Source organism: Eumetopias jubatus, unplaced genomic scaffold (genome assembly GCF_037043125.1).
Source record: "Eumetopias jubatus isolate StellerSeaLion01/CBP00866 unplaced genomic scaffold, mEumJub1_p1.0 scaffold_17, whole genome shotgun sequence".
NCBI lineage: Eukaryota > Metazoa > Chordata > Mammalia > Carnivora > Otariidae > Eumetopias > Eumetopias jubatus.
The window spans coordinates 81,172,664-81,193,658 of NW_028274823.1; the positions used below are offsets into that span (position 1 = coordinate 81,172,664).

Here is a 20,995-nt window from a genome sequence, read left to right on the forward strand (position 1 = left end):
CGGTTTCCTAGGGCTGTAAAATGAGGATGGTAAAAACACGTAATTTGCAGGGCTTTTGTGAGGATCCAAGGAGGTCTTAGTTCTAAAAATATTTTGTAGCCAAGAATACGCTATACGATAATGTATAGGATTATTAGTGTGCTTAAATAATTCATTGAATAACCTTCACACCTCCCTAGCTCCTAAGGCCTCTTCCCTAAGGTTTAGCTGAAGTACTGCCCTCCCTGAGGTCTGCGTATCCCTCCTGTTGTAGATTCGGACAGCTTTCAATAATTACACGAAAAAGTTGTGTATGTTTCCTATCTGAACCAGCCTGCCTAGGCCTTCAGAATAGAACTGTGGCCTTCTCTGAAACCCACATCATTAATGCTGTGCATATATGAACAAGCAACTCCCTGACACCCTTGAGAGGAGGAAGATAGATGGAGATTGAAAAGGGGGGAAAATCTCCTCCTTCGCCGTCCCGGATGGAACAAATATTTTCTTCTCTGTAATAGAAAAAGTGGCTGTTTGGTTAACACGTATCCTATGCCAAGCACAGTGCTACACATTATTTGGTGTGATCCTCACAACATCCTGTACTATCATTGCTGCTTATAGGACAAGAAGACTATAGACTACTTTAGAATAAGTAACTTGACCAATGTCACATGGTGGAGTCAGAATTTGAACCCAAACCTGCCTAATTCCTTTCCCGGTCTTTCTCCGTTTGGGGATTGAGGATTTACCGCCTATATTTTGACTGACTTTGTGTGTCTGTGTTTGCCTTTCTGTTCCTTTATGCTTTCATTTTTTGGTATTCGTGTAATGAGTAGGGTAGAGGCTTAGGACAGAGATGCCTAAGGTGTGGTCACCATGTTTAAGGAATTGTTGTAATCCACTGCAAGACAGATAGATGACAGACAAAAAAACCTATATGACATAGAAGAATTGGACCTTCAGCTTGGTTAAAAACAATTGTGCCAAGGTCAGTAATCATGGCGAAAAGAAATTAGAGCTGATGTTGTTTTGCACTACCTTTCAAAATTCATCGTGAGTGAGACGGCGTTAAGGGGCACAGTTGGAACTGGTTTAGAGGACTTTTTTATATTTGATGCACTAAAAGGAAAGATGATATTTTCAAGTTTAATGCCCTGTATTTTTTCTTCCACAGTAATTAGCAAATGCCAAAGGCAGCAACTGGAGTCTGTGAGCTACTCCTCTCGCTACGCTCTGGGCCTCTTTTATGAAGCTGGCACGAAGATTGATGTCCCTTGGGCTGGGCAGTACATCACCAGTAATCCCTGCATACGCTTCATCTCCATTGATAATAAGAAACGCAATATAGGTCAGTACCCCCATTATTTCCCTTAAATACAGTAACAATGGTGGGTGTAGATCATGAAAAGTGCTGTTTAATTGAGTGTTGCCATTCTGAACAGAGCAAGCATTTAACTCCAAACCACAGGGGATAAAATTTAATGTCACATTTGGCCAATAATAAAATACACAGCGAAACCAGCAAAGTTTTTCAGAAAATCCTTCACCACATGGTTTGTATTACTGAGTTCATGAAAATAGTGTCAGAAGTTTTAAGATTTCAAAATGGCTCAAGTTCTATTGCTTTACTATGGGTCCATCTATATGCAGAAGAATCTCTCCTCCTTTGTGGCTTGGTGGAGTTGTTTTCTGTTTGTTTGGCTTTGTTTCTAAAATTTGCTAAGTGCTACTCTTTCCACTTCCCAAGCTAGAAATAAAAAGCGAATTTTACTATGTTATGAAAATCCTTCACTTCAATATCATCTTATTTATTTGATTCTCATCTGGAAGACTACATAAAATTACTTTGTGTACAATATGACGAAAATGGTAGGTAAATTGTTTCGTAAGAGCTTCACTAGAATGGGCTAACATCTACACTCCACCCTTTTTGTTGAAGGTAGTTATTAAAATTAGGTTGGAATTGCAAGAATCAACATAACGCTCATCTCAGGAATAAAGGAGAAAGTGTCCTCTTCTTCGCAGGATTAGAACGATCCCTGAGATAACTGCTTTTTGAAGAATAAGCTCTAATGATCGGAAACAACTGACTTCTTGCAGGGAATTGTCATTTCAGTTTGTTATGGTGTTTTATGTTGCAGTGATGGTTTCACCAAGCCATTAGTTAGAAGTCTTGCTTGATAAAATCACCAACTAATGTCTCTTGGCTTGGCAGAACTTTATGATGATAGAACTGGGCTGGAGTATGGTTTTTATATCAGAGTACTTGATCTTAGAAAAATGTTTCTTTTATAACTTAAAACTCCCTCAGGGCTAGACTATTTATGTTAACATGATACCACATATATGTACAATCAGCAGTTCATGAAATGCCCTGTAGCAACAATGGACTAACCATTTTTAACTCTACAACTTCTTTGTTCTGAGAGAAGAGTAGCCCTTGATCTTCTCATGTTACATGTCATGAATTGGACATTATCCTTTGTGTCCTGCTTCATAAGGTATGATATCTGTTAGGGTGTATTCAGTAATACGTAACAGAAAAACCAATTTAAAGTTGTTTAAAAAACATAAGGGTGTGAGTTATGTTTTATTATCATTTGTTATATTATCTGCTGTGGACTAAATTGTATCCCTCCTAAATTCATGTGTTGAAGCCCTGATCTCCAGTGTGATTACATTTGGAGATAAGGCTTTTAGTCTATAATGAAGGTTAAGTGAGGTCATAAGGGTGGGATCCTAATCCAGGATGATTGGCAGCCTTACAAAATGAGGAAGAGAGAGTTCTCTCTCCTCGTGCACATACTAGGGGAAGGTCGAATGAGGATGGTGAGAAGGTGGGAAGGTAGGCTCTCTGCAAGCCAAGAAGGGAGGCTTTAACAGAAACCCAATCGCCTGGCACCTTGATCTTGAGTTTCCCAGCCTCTGGAGCAAAGAGAAATACATTTCTGTTGTTTAAGCCATGTGGTCTATGGCATTTTGTTATTCCGGTCCAAGCTGACTGACACATTATCGAAGAGGAAGAAGTTGGGGAGACATCAGGAAGGATCGATTCGAGACCTGAGCAATATTTTCAAGGACCTAGAATTATCCTTCTCTGCTCTCTTCACTCTTGAGGCAGAGACCTTCTTTCTCAGAGGATTGGTGCAAGATGGCACTAACCATTGGAATCACGTCCAGACCCAACAATGTGCTCGGGAAGAAGAGGGACCGTTCTGCTTCTGCTTCTTTCTAAGAATCAAGGAATTCTTTCCAGAGCCCCCTCAACTGACATCATCTTGTATGTCATAGGTCAGAATTCGGTTACTCGACCAGTCTGAAAGTCATCGTTCACTGGCGGGGGGAACGGGACTGTCACGATGAACTAGACAGATCAAGATTTACTCCTGGAATTGCTGGTAGGATCATTTTCCTTGAGTCAGATGAGGGGCAGATACCTGAATAAAATAGGGTTTTGTTTAGAGGAAAGAAGGGAGTAGCAGATGCTAGGTTGGCAATACGTAACGCCCATCGTGAATTTTCAAGTCGAGTCACATCGTAGACGGGAGGTAAATTTCTAAAGTTGACACATAGAGAGAAGAACCATGTAGATTCAGAATTATCTTTGAAAATCACTTACGTCTACATGACATTTTGGAGAGAGAAATACCTTTCAGTAAATTCAGGATAGCCATCGTTCCAACATCCCATAGATTTCAGTTTCTTTGGGTAAGGCCCGATGAAATAGTTGGCTTGCATTTATAGGACAGAGTGATATTTTCTACTGTGAAAGGCGCACGGAAAGAAAGAAATAGCGGTCGTAGCTCCTAACAGATTAAATCGCTGTACGAACGGAGTGGGGCGGCGAGTGACAGCACCCAGAGTACAATGCAGTAGCAATTTATTAAAGAGGTACGCAACTTTGGAAGAGCGCAAGATAAACATAGTAATAAATTCTCACATGATCGGCAGCATCTGGAGGAAGAGAAATTAAAAAAAAATTTTTTTTTGTATTAACAACCACAGAGTTTTAAAGCGGGAAGGCTAGGTAGATTGGAAACCCCGGTTTGCTACAGCAGGGTCTCTTCAGACAGCAACGAAATGCTTGCCTTTCTTTGCCAGTTTTATGGAAAGTTAATCTTGGATTATGCGAGTTTTAAATTATGGGAGGCCTCCAGTAATGGCATCCTCTAACATAAAATCTAACTGCCTTGCATTTAAACTTTTTTTTTTTTTTCTCACTATCTGGGGCCAGCGTGCTATGTGTGTCTAGTCAAATTCATACAATACAAATGTCCACATAGAATAACTCTGCTGTATTTTATTGGCGTTGATACTTAGGTAGGCCAGTAAGAGTTGTCTCTTTATGTTGCTAACACTACCCCGCACCCACCCTGTCCTTGGAGTGTCTGATTGAATCTAGAATTAATACTGTAAATACACACAGTCAAGTAAGGAGGGGGAGCGTTTTTGTGCTGTCGGGGTAAGGCAGCAGCAAGAAAAAAGTGGCAGGGTTGAGTCCACAAAATGCAGTCTGTTGTTAAGTCTTGAAGAGAGCCGGAGGATGAAGGATTCGTGGGCCAGACCAGACAAAGGTCAAGGAGTAGTCATTTGTCAGATGTCGGGAATAGGCAGTTCATGCAGAAAGCCACAGTGAGAGCCCAGATCTCCTTAGGCAGAGGGGCTAAATTCCAAGACATGTTAGACCCAGCTTCAGGTACCTATAGTTAGGGGTGGGAGCCACCGTACTTAGGTTTGTGTTTCCCAAAATGCGTTCTATGGGACATGAGTTCCTTGGTATGCTCTTTGGGAAGGGGCTCTGTGATCACATACATTTGCAAAATGCTACCAACTTTATCTCGAATTTAGAGAGTTTCAGGTCATATTGCTCTATTAGAAGGCATTCCTATTTTTAAAAAGCCACCTTCTCACTTCATGTAATCTAAAATTTCCCAAATGTATTTGACCAGGGGTATTTTATTTGAGTGCCATACCTACTAATATCCAACAGAAATGGTGCCCCTGAACACCCTTGGGAAACCCTGACTTGACATCACCGTTTGTGCCTCTGACCTGCAAGGGAATCGTAGGCCAGCGAAGGGGGGTGGCAAAGGCTAATCTGGAAGCCGTCAATAGAAAAATACTGATTTTTTTTTTTTTTAAGAGATGGAAGAAACTTGAAGCTACCCCGGAACCCACCAAGAGTTGCCTCATTAGAACAAAAGGTAACTTCTGGGGCGCCTGGGTGGCTCAGGCAGTTAAGCAGCTGCCTTCGGCTCAGGTCATGATCCAAGGGTCGTGGGACGGAGCCCCGCATTGGGCTCCCTGCTCGGCGGGGAGTCTGCTTCTCCCTCTCCCACTCCCCCTGCTTGTGTTCCCTCTCCGCAGTCTCTCTCTCTGTCAAATAAATAAATAAAGTCTTTAAAAAAAAGAGAGAGATAACTTCTCTCCCTCAAGAAATTCCAAGGGATTTAGGAGCTCTGTGTTAGGAACCAGGATCAAAGACCAACTATTTGAACAAAAGATGTTTTTCATGCTCTTATCACTTGGGAAATTACAAAGATTTTAGGAGCTCTGCGCCAGGAGCCAAGGGGAGAGACTAATATATATATATATATATTGTATTATTTCACATCTCCCAAGAAGATCCCAAGAGATCCCTCTCAAGATCTTATATTTGGAATTAGCCTGGCCAGGAGTAACTTCTTAGAATCAACTCAGTTCTACCTCTTAATAGCTGTTTGATTTTGGATAAATTACTTAAACTATCTGTTTAGTGATCAGTATGTTGAGGAAAACAAGACCAACCCCAAAGATTCGGGGATGAAATGGCTTTAACATATAGAAGGAGTTTCATATAGCACTTAGCAAGTGATAAGTCAGTATCTATAGCACCTTTTATTACAACTAATAATGCCACTCTTGCATTTGGATATTTTATTTCCCAAAGCAAAGGGCATAAATATAAAAGCCTCCCTTTGGTGAATGCAGCCCTCTGATATCAGTGCAGACAGGAGGCTGGGTGGCCTTAATAAGTAAGATATATAAGTTACCCTGAAAATGGTTGGTCACAATTTTAGCATCCTTCCCTGTTCACCATCAGGAAGAGTATTAACGATAGTAAAATAGCCAAGAGGCAGCAATCTGAGGAGATTAGTATAATCTGCAATTCTAGAAATGTCGATGGCCAATGACTATAAATACACGATAACTCATCAAAGGAATCCATTCAATTCATCCCCAAAGAAAACAAACAAATGAACAAACTTTTTCATCACATGGAATTTACACCTGCCAGGACTTTACTGTTAGGGATCCTTGAGTAACAAACACTAGTCTAATGTGTATTGCCTTTAACAGCTGTTTGACAAAAGATGCAGAAATGTTCTTCACCGAGCTGTTGATTCCATCAACTCTTTATAAAAAGCAAGAGCATAATATGAAATCCTGTAAATAATTGGGATGAGCCTGGGGCCTCAAATCCAGTCACCTTGGGTTCACTTAAGGGAGTTTGTGCTTGTTCCAGTTAAGCAGACAGCCATGCAATTCACAGCACAGAGTGGTCTGCTTTAGGATGCGAATACATGTGGAATTATTTGCCCTTAAACTTGCAGAAAATGTAATCAAGAGAGGTAGCGCTTGGGGTTTTTTTAAACTGATTTATTTATTTTAGAGAGAGTGTGCATGCACCAGCATGGGGTGGCGGGCGGGTGGGGGAAGGGGCAGAGAGAGAGAGAGAGAGGCAGAAGCCTCAAGCCGACTCCCTGCTCATGCGGGGCTCGATCTCACGACCCATGAGATCATGATCTGAGCCAAAGCCAAGAGTCAGTCACTGAGCCACCCACCCAGGCGCCCCAAGAGAGGTAACATTTTGAAGTAGAACAAAAGAGGAAGAGGGAGAAGAAGGGAGAAGAAGGAAAGGGGACTGTAGTGTAAGGGGGAATGAAAGGAACAAAGAGCTGTTACAGCTCTTATAACCAACCATGAAAAATGGTTAGGTTTCCTGTTCGGGCTTTTGTTTTAAAATGCCAACTCCAGAAGCAGAGCTCCCAGGTAAAATAGCAATCATTGTCTTAAAATAACCAGCAATAACCAGTTACAAGGTGCATGATACGCTGTCTTTTGTATAACAGCCGTAGTCATTTGTGACTCAGTTAGGTAGCTGCCGCTGCCCAGATCAACCTGTTAAGACAATTTACTAAATAGCCAATACTAATTACAAATATCCATCTCATTATTACAGTGATGCCCCAGAATGTCACATGATCGTAATATCGAAATCTTGGGACGATCTCCCAGGAAGGAAAAAATACACGTGTGTGTCTGCGTGTGTATACACACACACGTAAAACTAAATGTCTGTTTGTTGTCACTTAAATCAATAGGCACAAATCATAAAATGCACTGATCTCATTTCACATAGTATTTGCCAATTCTCAAAACAAAAAGGACTTTCATGAGAGAATGAAATTACTGAGCCCATCTTGTAAGGAGAACATTTGCACACAAAGTAAAAACAAACAGCAGACCCCTTTCAGCCTCTGCATTCCCTTTCAAGCTGTCCTCAAGGGGAACGATTTACACCCAAGAGCACGTGCCCTCCCACTTGCCAAGCAAATTAACTCATGTGAAAATCAATGCCAGAGACGGAGGGAAACTGGAAAATGCGGTGAAATATATAACATCAAAAACAAACTTTAAAAATATCCTGTGGAGAGTATTACCGGGAAAGATATTTTATGGACGTTTCTTTTAGAATAACTGAACTCACAGATATTTGCTTTATATGTTTCCATTCTCAATTTGTTGAGCAGTTATTTACGAATATGTATTGAATGGCTCTGTGCTAAGAACTAGGGGCTCTTAGTCCCCACCCTCAGGAAACAAAGTTCCGTGGTCTGCTCGAATGTGGAATTCTGAAGGAAAGAGATACAGAGGCTCTGTTGGGACGAGTGACTTGGAGTCAAGGACGCATCCTCCTAAATATACATGGTTGCAAGGACAGAGGCAACATAGAGACCATTAACTCACATCTGTAATCAAAACCGGGGAGAATCGTGTTGCCTCGTGACAATATTATAAGCTTTTAAAAGAACACTTAAGACCTTTTGTCAACATGGAGCCAATACTTTCTTTAGGTGAAGAAATGAGAGGTGGGAGCCATGAAACATTTCAATCCATGAATAAATCAGAAACTTTAGCCCAGCCTATTATTTAACTTTCTCCTGGGGCTGCCAAAAAGTTCCATACGAGCAAGTCATGAAATGTCCAGGAGGCAGTGAGCACAAGGGTAAGGACAGTCTGGAGTCTGTAGCTTCCTGGCATTTCTGTAACTACAAACAGTTGCAAATTCCAAATGTACAGAACAGCCACACTGAGAAGTTGAGCAGGATTGAAAAGCCTTAGTCCCTTTTTTCTCAACCTTCCCCCTCTGTGTTCTGCCTGCCCTGCCCTCTGAGAGCGGTATTTTCTCTTGGGCTGTTGGCCTGAAGTTGTGGCTGTAGGGCTGAGACTCACCGAAGACCTTCACGTTGGCCAAGAATGGGTCTCGAACGCAAGAGCCAGATGCGCTGGTGACCGAGTGTGGTTTTATCCGCGGTTAGTAGGGCGGGAGGTGGGAGCGAGAATCAGGCGATGGTGTACGGGTCTGAAATTGACAGGTCGTAGGTGAGAGCAACAAGAAGACTGTCAAAGGCTGCCATTCCTGCTGCCGATTTCGAAAGGAAAAAGCAAGGGAGAACTCTGTCTCGGCTTGGTAAGGAGAGGAGGGAGGTCAGTGTACGGTAATGGGGCAGAGATCCGCAGAGGGGCCCAGGTGGGACTTGCCATGGTCTTTCTGTCCGCTCTGCTAACAAAGGTCACGGAACTAGGTGGGTAGCTATTGTCTGATAAAAAACTGCTCTATTAAATGTAATAACACCTAATTTTGGCTATTTGTGACTCCAGTCCTTTTTAAGGGGTGGTTCTTTTGTCCGCTGAGCACCTGAAAGGGATGGGATGCCAATTGGGAGTGGAAACAGGGAGAGCTAAATTGCTTTGCCTAATTGAGGAGAAAATTTCAGACGTCCTGAGACAATGGGGAGGGGGAGGGGGAGGAGCAGAGAAGGGGAAGAGGAAAAAGCCAGCTGGATGATGGAAGGCTCTGACTTGACCCGAGGGATCACTGCGTGGCTCTGTAACTTCTTTGCTGGATGATTTACTCTGTGACCGCTCCCACAGCTCCCTACAGCCCAGCACAGCCCTGGATTGAGCAACCGGTTTAAATCCGTGCTTGCTTTTTTACTGGGGACTTGTTGAGTGAAGGCAGCGTAGTCCAGGCACTCTGGGGAGTATCTAGGAGGAAATGTGATAGGAGCTTGGAGATTTCTTCAGGTTCGTCTCCGAGCGGGCCCTTGGAGGGTGGCAGGCCCACATCTTGTGTTGAGAACCCATATTTTGAATCAGGACAGAACTCCTCGTCCTCTGCACCTCGAATAAAGCAAAGTCTGACTTGCTGCTTCCATTATACCTGCGACTGGGTCAACCCGCTGGGGGGACGAGGAATTGCGAAAAGACTGTCTCTGTGGGACTGAACTGTTTCGAAGGATCGTGAAGTTAAGTCCTCACTGTGGTCTGAAGTGAAACTGTCAACACCCTGCGTTGGAAGCCAAGGCTCAAAATGATGCGCTTTGCTCTGCTTCCCGGACAAGTGCGTGGTTTTCATCATCCTGGAGGCATCTCAAAACCTCGGCAAGTCGAGAACAGTCTCGTAAAGCTCTGTAGCACCCCGTCACCTTGTGAGCCTCGGGTCCTGAGAGGCTGTGTAGACCACTGAGCTGGATGAGAGCTTGACAGGTCTTAATTCTGGTCCATTTTTACCTGGCCCTGTGATGACATCGACCCAAAGGGGTGGGGGACCTTTCTTTGCCTAGAGCTCCCTCAGAAAAGATTTCACCATTTTCCTGCCTGTCGAGAATTCCACCTCAGGTCAATCTAAATGTCTCGTGGGCTGAAGAATTGATATGCCCTGTTTGCAGAGCCTGCTGCTTTCTCCAGAATTAGAAGTTCTCCCCTGTAGCGGGATACATGCCACGATCCATCATGCACGCTATCCATTAGCTGGTCTCTCTTACCTGCATCCAGCCTGAAGATATGAGACAGACACGAACATCATGGCATAACGGGAGCGTGGACTTGGAGCTCAATAATTTGCTGAGCCCATCATCCTCAGTGTAGTTCTGAGATGCCCTTCCCTGGTCCTGAGAATTAATGCTCCGCTGACACTGAGAATTAAGCCTTCGGCCCTGGTCACCCACTTAGCAGGCAAGGAAAATTAATAGCTAGTCAGCCCATTGTTCATCCCTAAGACAATCTAGGGATCTGTTAGCACAGCCCTTTGAATCATATAAAACGAATGAGCTCCCTTTGTAATCTCTGAATCTGGAAGCCTTTGAAAAGCACATGTGAGTTCTTGGCAATCAGAATGATCAGAAGCCTCTTTGGGAGGCTCTCCGTGCCTCGAACACTGGGGGTAGTTGACTAGACCGTATCAGAGGGATTGCCAGTAAGACCTGGAAATTTTATGGAGCCTTCTCCCCAAAGAGGTACAAGTATTCTCAGCAACAAATTTACCATGGTCTCTAGAGAATATACATCTGTTTTGAATGATGCCCTGTAACACAGACCTTGATTTCCAAGGTTACGCTTCAAAGGAGCCCACTGTTCTCTTTGTGAAAGATAGTTCTTTTTAATACTTGGATAAAGAACAACTGTGCTCCAGCTGAAATACTGAACTTAGAAAATATGTGATAAGCTCTGCAAATGTGTCATTTCCCTGCCACAGTTTAGCAATCATGTCTCTGTTTTGTATCCCGATGGTATTAAAATGAAATGCTATCTTGCATAGAAACCTTGCCGTAAATGATGAGTTCATATTAACCCAAGCTCGGGGAATGGTGAATTCTTTACTGTATAATTCACGACTCAGTTTTTATTCTCATGGATGGTCTAAAACAACCGGTACTATCCAGCATGATGCAGTGGGCTTTGCACTCACAGAGACCTAGCTCCGAATTATAACTCAACTCTTCCAGTTAGTTTGAGCCATTTGGTTGAATGGCAGCCTTTTCACATGATTCAGCCTTAGAAAGCTCTGACCATGAATAAGTTTCATAATCTCTCTGCGTTTCACTTACCTGTACTGTAGGTATAAGGTTAATAACATCTCCCAGGAATGTTTCAGGGGCTGAGTGTGATGGTACTTCTGAAAATCCTAGTACCAAGCCTGGCACATAGTAGGGCAGTAAATGCTACTTTTATAGTTGCTGTCACATGAATTATTTTACGGTCTCAGTCTATCAGTTACATAAACTTCTTCGATTCTGAGAAAGAGATGAGAAAAGGAAATTGCCAACGGTACTAGTTTAATTAAGTTATATTATCTTTTGTTAAAAATAATAACACATGTTGTTGGGGGGGGTGAACAATATCTCTGTACCTGAAGAAGGTATTAAGCTGGGAGAACATTAAATGAGATGTAGTGCTGCTTCTGTCTTTTTATGGAATCTCAGATGACTTTTTTGCATGAGAATTGTTCACAAAAAAACTTTGCACTGCAGCATATCCGAAAAGAGTAAGACCCTGAAGTTAAGCCATCAGTAGATCAAAGGGCTGAGACAAACGTAAGAGCAGGTTTGCGAGTCGGACTGCAGGGTCCCACCACAGGAAATCGCTGCATTGTGTTTCATAAATACTTTATATCAGTTAGCATTTTTAACTCTGTCCAGAAGCACCAATCCATCATTGTGCCCGGATGTGATGTGATTGAGTCAATTTCGCCTAAAGAACCCTTTGGTTTATTACCAGTGACTTTCTTGTTATCGAGTGAGCTGAGAGGGCTTTGATATGCCCTCTAAAGATCATATGTGGGCCCTACCGGTTTTAGTGACCATTGCCCCTACAGACTTCATATATGTGCTCATTTAGATAACGAGAAGAATCCGTGTAGAGGACAGGTCATTGAATTCCCTGCCTAATATGAATGAATATTAAACACTGGGATCTGAAAAGAATATATTGAAATGCCATTAATATTTATAACCGATCTGTGGGACTAAGGGAATTCTTCAGGATAAAGTATTCCAAATTCATGTTTGTAAGAATGAAGCATCCTTGAATTTAAAATATAGTTTTCCTCACTGAAATAGGTTTCTATTACCCATCTACCTGGTGAAATCTTTGTTGGTGAGGTTATGTATCCTTACATTATTTAATAGTGACGGGGAGGGCATTTTAGAACCTTGAGCTCAACCGAACCTAATTCACTGTTTTTTATCAAAAATAAAATGTCTGTTTGTTCCCTTTTCCACTGTCTATATTCATAATAATGGTTTCTCAAGAGTAGCTAACAATATCATAAAGATTACAGTCCCTTTGATTTAAGAACTTTTGCCAAAACCTAGATGCGATCTCTTTTTTTTTTTCCTGTCAAAATATAACAGAAAGAATAATTCCACTGGTCTTATTCGTAAAGGAGATAAGAGTGTCCACAGTAAACCAGTAAATTTCCTCTACGAAAAGAGCCAGAAATATTTTGACACAATCATAAATAAAATCTTCACCATCTGATTAGTGTCAGTTCTTCATATTCAACATTTTATAACGTTAGGACCGAAACTTCCCTTTAATGTACCAGTTGAACTAGAGCAAAGCTTTAGGTCAAATCCTCGAGCCCAGAGATCTATTTCATCCACTCGCAGAATCCTTTTGAATAGTTGCAAATCTAAAGCTGACCCCAGTTTCCCAACTACGGCGATAAAGTCATATTCTTAGAGGCAGACCAGACTGCTGGTTCAAGGGGGAAACCTTGCCCAGTTTGGGAAAAGGGTTCAATCATAATGCCACTTAACACACAAAATGGTTGTTTATTGCTGGCGAGTAGTGGGGAAGCAAGGAGCATCTTGAGGGGGTTGTCATCAGAGGAAAATGGGGCTTTCACACTGCAGAAGGACTCCAGCACGGGCCTGGAGCTCTGAGTGCCAGTTAGGACAAATCCTCTGCTCTGGGGACCTGGGTAGGGCCCAATTAAAGGACTATTGAAATCCTTCCATTTTTCCTTTTGGCAGTGCCCATAAAAGCTGCAACAGGCTGAAAATCTTCTTGTGTCTCAGGATAAATAGATGTTTTCATAAAACTTGGGAGGTCTTGGCCAAAGAAAAAACTTCTCCCAAACAGATCCTGAAATGTATGCTGTCCCACTAAACATGGCCCCTTTCTTGAAATGGGCAGAATCTATGGAATTTATGGAATTTTTTTACAGAATTAATGTGAGGAACATAGAGGAAAGATTATTCCAGCCCTGGACAGGGAATAGAATTCAGAATATGCTTGCCGGAGTAGAATTATTCCCTTAAAAAAAACAAAAAAACAAAAAACCATATATGTTATAATCAAACTTAACGCGTGAAGCACTGTGCCTTGATTGCCTCAAAATCCAGAACTTGTCCCTTCTCTAATCTTCTGTGTTTCAGAAAACAGAGCCACCAGTCTGCTAGCTCCTTAGCCAAAAATCAGGAATCATCCTTGGTTTCTTCCTCTCCTCTACCCCAATATCCGATCTATGACCAGATCATACTGATCTTGCTTCCAGAACAGACATCGAACCCCCTTCTCGTCATCCCTGTCTCAGCCAAGACAGCACCTTATTTTAACTGGTCTCTCTGTGTTGTCCCTTTCCAGTTCATTCTTCACGGGGCCAACACGGTCTTCTTAAAACACACATCCGTTCACACCACTCCCTTTCCCATTCAGAGCCCTCCACTGCTCTTCCTGTGCGCACAGGCTTCAATCTCAAATCCTTATCATGACCTGCAAGGTCCTGAATGATCTAGCACAGGGGTCACAGCCTTTTTCTGTAAAGGCCAGAGAGTGAATACTGTGGACTGTGAACTGTTCGGTCTCCGCTACAACTACTCAGTTCTACCAGTGTAACGAAAGCTAATAGACATTATATAAAGGATGGGACATAGCTATGTTCCTCTTTTTTTTTTTTAATTTTATTTTATTATGTTAATCAGCATACATTACATCATTAGCTTTTGATGTAGTGTTCCATGATTCATTGTTTGTGCATAACACCCAGTGCTCCACGCAGAACGTGCCCTCTTTAATACCCATCACCAGGCTGACCCATCCCCCCACCCCCCCTCCCCTCTAGAACCCTCAGTTTGTTTCTCAGAGTCCATCGTCTCTCATGGTTCAGCTATGTTCCGATAAAACTTTATTTACCAACACAAGTGACTGGCCCACGACCTTAGCTGGCCAACCCCTGACCGGGCACGTGCCGATTTCACTACCTCCTCACTCCCTTAGCTCACTTAGCCCCCCGACACACCTCTCATTCCCCCCGGAGTGTTGCCCACTCAAGACCACTGTCCCCATTCCGTTCTCTCTGCGTGGGACTGTGTCAGTGTAAATGTCACTCCCACGTTTCATTTGGTGTTCCTATTGCCCTTTTATAGCTCCCTGTATTTTAATTGTCAGAAACTGTACATTGCATTTGTTCAACGTCTGTTTCTCCTTCAAGTTGGGAGGTCTGTGAATTCAAAGACTGGATTTGCTTTGCTCATCTTTGTATCGCCAGCACCTGGCACACTGCTTAACGCACAGTCATTTCTCAATTAAATGTTTGGTACATTAAGAATGAATTAATGAGATCTAATCAAAACATGAAAGAAAACAAAAGATAACAATCTGGGCTCAGATCTGAAGTATGAGATGCTTTAAGTCCGTTTCTTTCCAAGGTATTTCATTTTTAAAGTTCTGCACTTGAAATAGGCAGTAAGTGGGAGTCAGGGTAATTAACAGGCCTATCCCCAGATCTTAGTGCTACAGGGGCACCGTGCTTGACACATTGTAGCTTACACAAAGTCGTTGGCAGGTCAGGCAGCTCTACTTACTTCATCTTGTGGCTCTCTGCCTTCTGGAACATGAGCCCCCAGGGTCAGGGTGGAGGGAAGAAGGAAGTGGAGGTGGACTGGATGTGACACACTTCAACTGCCCCTCATAGTCCACCGACCAAAACTAGTTCCCTGGCTCCAGTTTATCCACCAAGTGGATTAGGAATTGTCCGGGGGTGCCTGGGTGGCTCAGTCGGTTAAGCATCTGCCTTCGGCTCAGGTCATGATCTCAGGGTCCTGGGATTGAGCCCTGAGTCTGGCTCCCTGCTCAGCGGGGAGTCTGCTTCTCCCTCTGCCCCTCCCCCTGCTCATGCTCATTCTCTCTCTCTCTCTCATTCTTTCTCTCAAATAAATAAACGAAATCTTAAAAAAAAAAAAAAAAAAAAGGAATTGTCCGGGAACACACAGAATATCTGGGGAGAATGAACTTGCTCTCCCAGAGAACATAAAGAATGGTTCAGTACATTCCCTAATATAAAATAAAAGTGGCTGCATGAATGTACTATAAAGCCCAGAGATTGGCATACTACCAATGATCTATTTTACCAATTTAAAAAAGCTTTTCGCATATGTTAATTTACCTCGTTTATGGTAAGATCCCACTTGGTGGTAATTATTAGTGTCTTATCTCCTGTCTCCCTCAGGTACTTCTTTACAATGACTTTTAATGTTTAGGAGAAGAAAATGCTCATTTTGTAATAATTTCATGTTATGATCATGACTTTTCTATGTACTTTATAAGTTTGGGTGATTTTAAAATAATTCTGTGGCACATTTCTTTTTAATATATTATTTTTTAAAGATTTATTTATTTATTTTAGAGAGAGAGAAAGAGAGAAAGTGCAAGCGGGGGGAGGGGCAGAGGCAGAGGGAGAGAGAACCCTCAAGCGGACTCCTCAGTGAGCACAGAGCTCGACCAGGGCTCCATCCCAAGACCCTGAGATCATGACCTGAGCTGAAATCGAGAGTTGGCTGCTCAACTGACTGAGCCACCCAGGTGCCCCTATGGCACATTTCTTTTTAAAAGGAAAAGTCAAGTCCAAAAATTGACTGCAGGAGAATGCCCTTTACAAGGAAAGAAATATATGCATTTTCTCTTTGCCCCCCAAATTATTTATGTCTGCATAGTTTATTCATCAGTCATACATTCAATCAGTATTTATTGCCTTCCAACTCTGGGCCAGACATTGTCCTAGGTATTCAGTGAATGAGACAGTTCTAGTGCTTGCATTCAACAGGGAATATTAAAACATATTCTTTGTTTGTTTGTTTGTTTGAGAGAGAGAGAGAGTGAGCACAAGCAGGGGGAATGACAGGGAGAGGGAGAAACAGACTCCCTACTGAGCAAGAAGGCTGATGCAGGACTCAGTCCCAGGACTCCAGGATCATGACCTGAGCCGAAGGCAGACGCTTAACCAACTGAGCCACCCAGGTGCCCCATTAAAATATATTTTAACATGATAATAAGTTAGGATTCCTTGTAAGGAAAATTTCAACAGTGTTTAACCTGATATTCTCTTTTTTCCTTGTTTTATTTTTGCAAAATTTTGGAGGATATATATTTTGAAGCGTATGTAATGATTGCGGAATTGAAGTATCCGTAGCTCCACGCGACATCGTGGTTTCATCTGGCCAGTAATCCTAGTTGGGTCTTTGGCAATCCTTGAGTGACACTGACAGGAATATAAAAATGTACCTTGTTTTAAAGGGACAGTAATAAACATATCTGCTCCCTCAAAGAAGGTAGAAACAATTCTATAATTTGAAATCAGCCTCCTGAGTTTAATCCTCCTTATTTACATAGCTTGCCTGGAAGAACTCCTCTGGAGAGACTGGTCTCTGGCGCAAAACCAGATCTGCTTCTCGCACATGCAAATAAATGCAGGAACCTAAGGAATGATGGAGAGCCCTGGACTCAAACAGGAGTTTGTTGGCCAAGTGGCGAACTTCCCTTGTACAGAACCTCCTGAGGGCCCTGTAACAGGGATTCTGTTGATCGGCATGGGTTTGTCTTTGCCATGGAATCCGGAAATCTGCCTCCTGGTTTGCCACAATGGAAAGCTTTAAAAAATTGTTTCCTCTGAAAAGGTCAGAATTATTTGAAAGATGATCAGAATTTCCAATTCAGTAGTAAATGTGATTGGAGAAGTCAAAGTCTCAAGTTCTGAGATGGGGAGCAAGGGAAATGTTACCTCAGACCCTCCTGTTGTAGAAATACATATGAGTTTTGAGCTCTGACATACACAACATATATCTGGGTTTGGGGATACCATGGGTCTCCCCCTTCCCTCTTGCCGTGTGAGTGTATGCATACATAGCAGCTTGGGTGTGTGCTGATTAGGTCTTAAATTACAAATAACAACATATGTTTTTCCTCCATTACTACTCGTTTCTATTAAAAAAAAAAAAAAAAAAAAAGCAAAGAGCTATCCATAGCCTGAATGTAGAACAACTGAGTCAGGAGTTTGAAAAGTACAAAGAAAAAAAATGAAAACCAGAATGATGTTGTTCAACCTTTGAAAACTCCATCCCCGTAATCTTTATTAAGCAGCGCTAAGTGCTTTCCACGTTTTATCACATCTCATCTTTACGACAACTCTGTGAGGTAAATACTCTCCCCACTTTATAGATGAGGAAGCTAAAGCTCTAAGCTTTAAGTAAAACCATGACTTCAGCTGGAGCTTTCTTTGTCTCTAAATCATACTTTTGTGATAAAAGTAAACATCTCTATCCTGGAGATCCTGATGAAGACTCCCCATGGAGACTTCTCTGGCTCCACCACCCGCCCTTCAACACGTTGAGATTCATCCTTCCCTGGAAATGAGACTCTTCCTTTGTATGTTCTTCCCCAACCTATATACTTCCTGTCATGTTGAAAATAACAGTGGCTTTTAAAATTCATTTCCTAAAGATGAGATTGTAACACCAAATGTGTCATTTGAGGTTTCACTTGCTCCTCCCCTCCTCCGCTTCCCAGATTTGGGTTCTCCAGACGCTCGTGGGCACATGTGCGCGTCCAGCCCTACCAGCCCGCTCCCAGCACCACCGCCACCGGCCGCCGTCAAGAACCCCGGCCATGCAAGAACTTGGAAATCCAGTTGTCCCATGACACTCCCATGACAAATGACATTGACACTCATGGCACACTTGATGGGAGTAACTCAAGTTACTACGAATCTGGAGGGGCCTGGTGTTCTTTCAAGATCACATCCATCGAAATACATGTGGGCGAGACTAATGTTATTTTCAGAATAAACTTGACTCCATCTTAATATATCTTCACAAAGCGACATAGTCTCAATTCTGGGTATATTCACTTAGCTATTGTTAGTTACACATGATTTCGCACAGAGCTGTGACACCTGAGAATTATTTTTCCATTACAGTGCGTGAATCCAGTATCAGTGGTCCTGGAACTGTTGTAGGTGTTCTATCAGAGCTGTGACTAGACCAAGACATCCTTAAACTGTGTGGTACCTTTTCTCACCATACTACGAACTAGCTCGCTATGTTTAAGCTCAAAAGTGGGATGGAAGTTAAGGTCCTGAAGTCTGGAGCAAACTCAAGGGTTGAGAAAGCTCAGATGAAGGAACATGTGTTCATCACCTTGGTCCTGTGGATTCCTAGTTTCAGTCTCTGAGGACCAGGAATTTGTACATGGTGACAGCAGGGAGTGGATGGGGAAAGGATCGGCTTTCCTTCTCGCTGCCCCTGCCGACCAGACCTCCATTTGTAGAGACTCATAGAAAATTAAAGCTGAAAGGGATCTCAAAAGAATGGAGTAGGCCCAGGAAGAGTTTTCCCCATAATTACTTGGTCAAGCTTTTAAAGAAACTGCTATATGATCTAACCTTGATATACTGGAGATACCAAGAAAGATTCAAGGCAGGTAAGCAGGCAGGAGAGGAACAGGAAAGGAAGCTGATATTTGTGGGAGCGAGCATACATGTGCTGGACATAGTTCTAGATGCCTCACACATTTAAGATCGTTTAGATTGCAAGTGACAGAAAACCCAACTCAGATGGCTTGTGCAAGAAAAAAGGGGCCGGGGGGATTTATTGGTATTGTTCCTGAAAAATCTAGGAGTAAAGCTGCGGGATCTTACATAAAGACAGTAAAGCTGCCTGGATTGATTGAACCAAAATCATAAAGACTTTGTTTCTGTCTGTTTCTTGACTCTACCTTCCCCCGACTTAAGTTTATTTATGGTGAACTACCAGGTGGTACCAAGAATTTCAGTGCCAAGTTATAAAAAAAGAGAGCCCATTTTCCAAAAGCTCAACAGTATTCTTGGACAGTGACCCTCATGGGCCGATTGGCCTGGCTTCTGAACCCAGTGCTAAACCAATCACTGTGGCCAGGGGGAATGGATTAACTGATCTGTTCAGCCTCGGCCACCTTTGTTGGGGCTCAAAGTGGGGAAGGTGTGTAATCCCCTAAATCAAAATTTGGGTACTGTTGCCACAGAAGAGCCAGGAGCTGCTGAGCAGGTGGTGTTCACCACACATGATCCTCCTAACTAGCCTGGAGGTCAGTATTTGACTATCTTCTACCATGCCTTCCCTTTAAGGTCCTGGGCTTCTTGAGTCTATTAAGTAGAATACCAGGTAGAAGGCTTTCACCATTTATGACCTGGTTTGAGCCCCTTTATAAGACCCAGAGTCAGTCCAAGAGGAAAAGAAATAGTAAAATGAATTTGTGTAGGCAATGTGTATTTTTTCTTCCTACTCCTGGGACTGGGAGTGCTCCCTGCCCATCCTCCACACCCAGTCCTGGGGCCATCCTTCCCCCCTACATAGGTCGGCTCTTTCCACTGATCACCTTGTCTGTTAAGAAGCCTTGTTGACTGGGCGCCTGGGTGGCTCAGTTGGTTAAGTGACTGCCTTCGGCTCAGGTCATGATCCTGGAGTCCCGGGATCGAGTCCCGCATCGGGCTCCCTGCTCAGCAGGGAGTCTGCTTCTCCCTCTGACCCTCTTCCCTCTCGTGCTCTCTATCTCTCATTCTCTCTCTCTCAAATAAATAAAATCTTTTAAAAAAAAAAAAAAAAGAAGCCTTGGTGACTTTGACGATTTGCCTCAAATTTGCCTTCTCACATCTTCTCTCCACTATCAGGACTTGGGGATGCCTCTCTAATAGGTAGTGGTCCAGCCCAGCCCCTGTCCCCACCCCCCTGACCACATCTCAATGCCTCTTGCTTCCAGCACTCACAGGTACGGTAGAAATGGGCAATATATTGTTTATTGTTCAAGTAGCTCGGATTACTGGCGAATGTTATCATTTACTTTCTCAGCTGGCCGGAGAAGGCAGAACACACTCTTCTGTGAACAATTTTCCATTGTTTACTGGGAGGTTATTTCCTGAATTTGTATACATTTACTTATACCGGAGCTCTGGGGAAACATCTTCTAAAATTGGAAGTACGAATTTGAGGGGAATTCTCATTTTACGTTCAGTTCATCGTGTGGGGTTTTACACACTTGTTTATATTAGACTAAACGCCTATCAGTATGGTCGTCTTATAGGGGATTGTTTGGAGGATGTCTGTGTGTCTTGCTAAACATAAGAAATCCAAACATATGTAGCCTGGGATAACAAGAATTACAAACATACATATGCGTTGGTTTTTAAAATTCCCCTTCTGCCCTTTATTTAAATAAAGGCAAATGCACGCATCCCTAGATACATAAGCTCGGAAAGACACTCACGGCAAATGCACACCCCCAGGCCTAGAATAAACAAGTCAAAGACCAAAAGAAGAGTAGAAACTGAGAGGTGTGTCAGTCGTTTTTTAAAGCTAGTATTTCTAACTCCCTGATGGAAAAGTTTCTTCGGGTCCCATATAGAACCAGGTCTGTAATTGTTCAGCAGTGAGCATTCAGGTCTGTCAGATGCTAAATGCACTGTCGCTCTGTCCCGGAGAGCTGAGCCCATCCCGTTCGTTGCACAAACAGTAGACCTTGCCCCCCCCTCCGTGCCCCCGTGGGTGCGGACAGACAGCATAACTGTTCCTTCATCCGTCTGTTCATCCAGGTATTCAACAAATACGGATTGCTCACCCTGTGCCCCAGTCCTGAGGGAGGAGCCGTAAGTTCAAGTAGC

General features: G+C 42.9%; 1 protein-coding gene across 1 annotated transcript in view; it reads left to right on the forward strand.

Annotated features, from left to right (window-relative positions):
- Positions 1-20,995, forward strand: part of RNLS (renalase, FAD dependent amine oxidase) — a 268,120-nt gene that overhangs the window by 209,513 nt on the left and 37,612 nt on the right. The window contains exon 5 of the mRNA XM_088019871.1: positions 1,154-1,327. Within this exon, the coding sequence (XP_087875997.1) occupies positions 1,154-1,327 (174 nt within the window). The remainder of the gene's footprint in view (positions 1-1,153; positions 1,328-20,995) is intronic.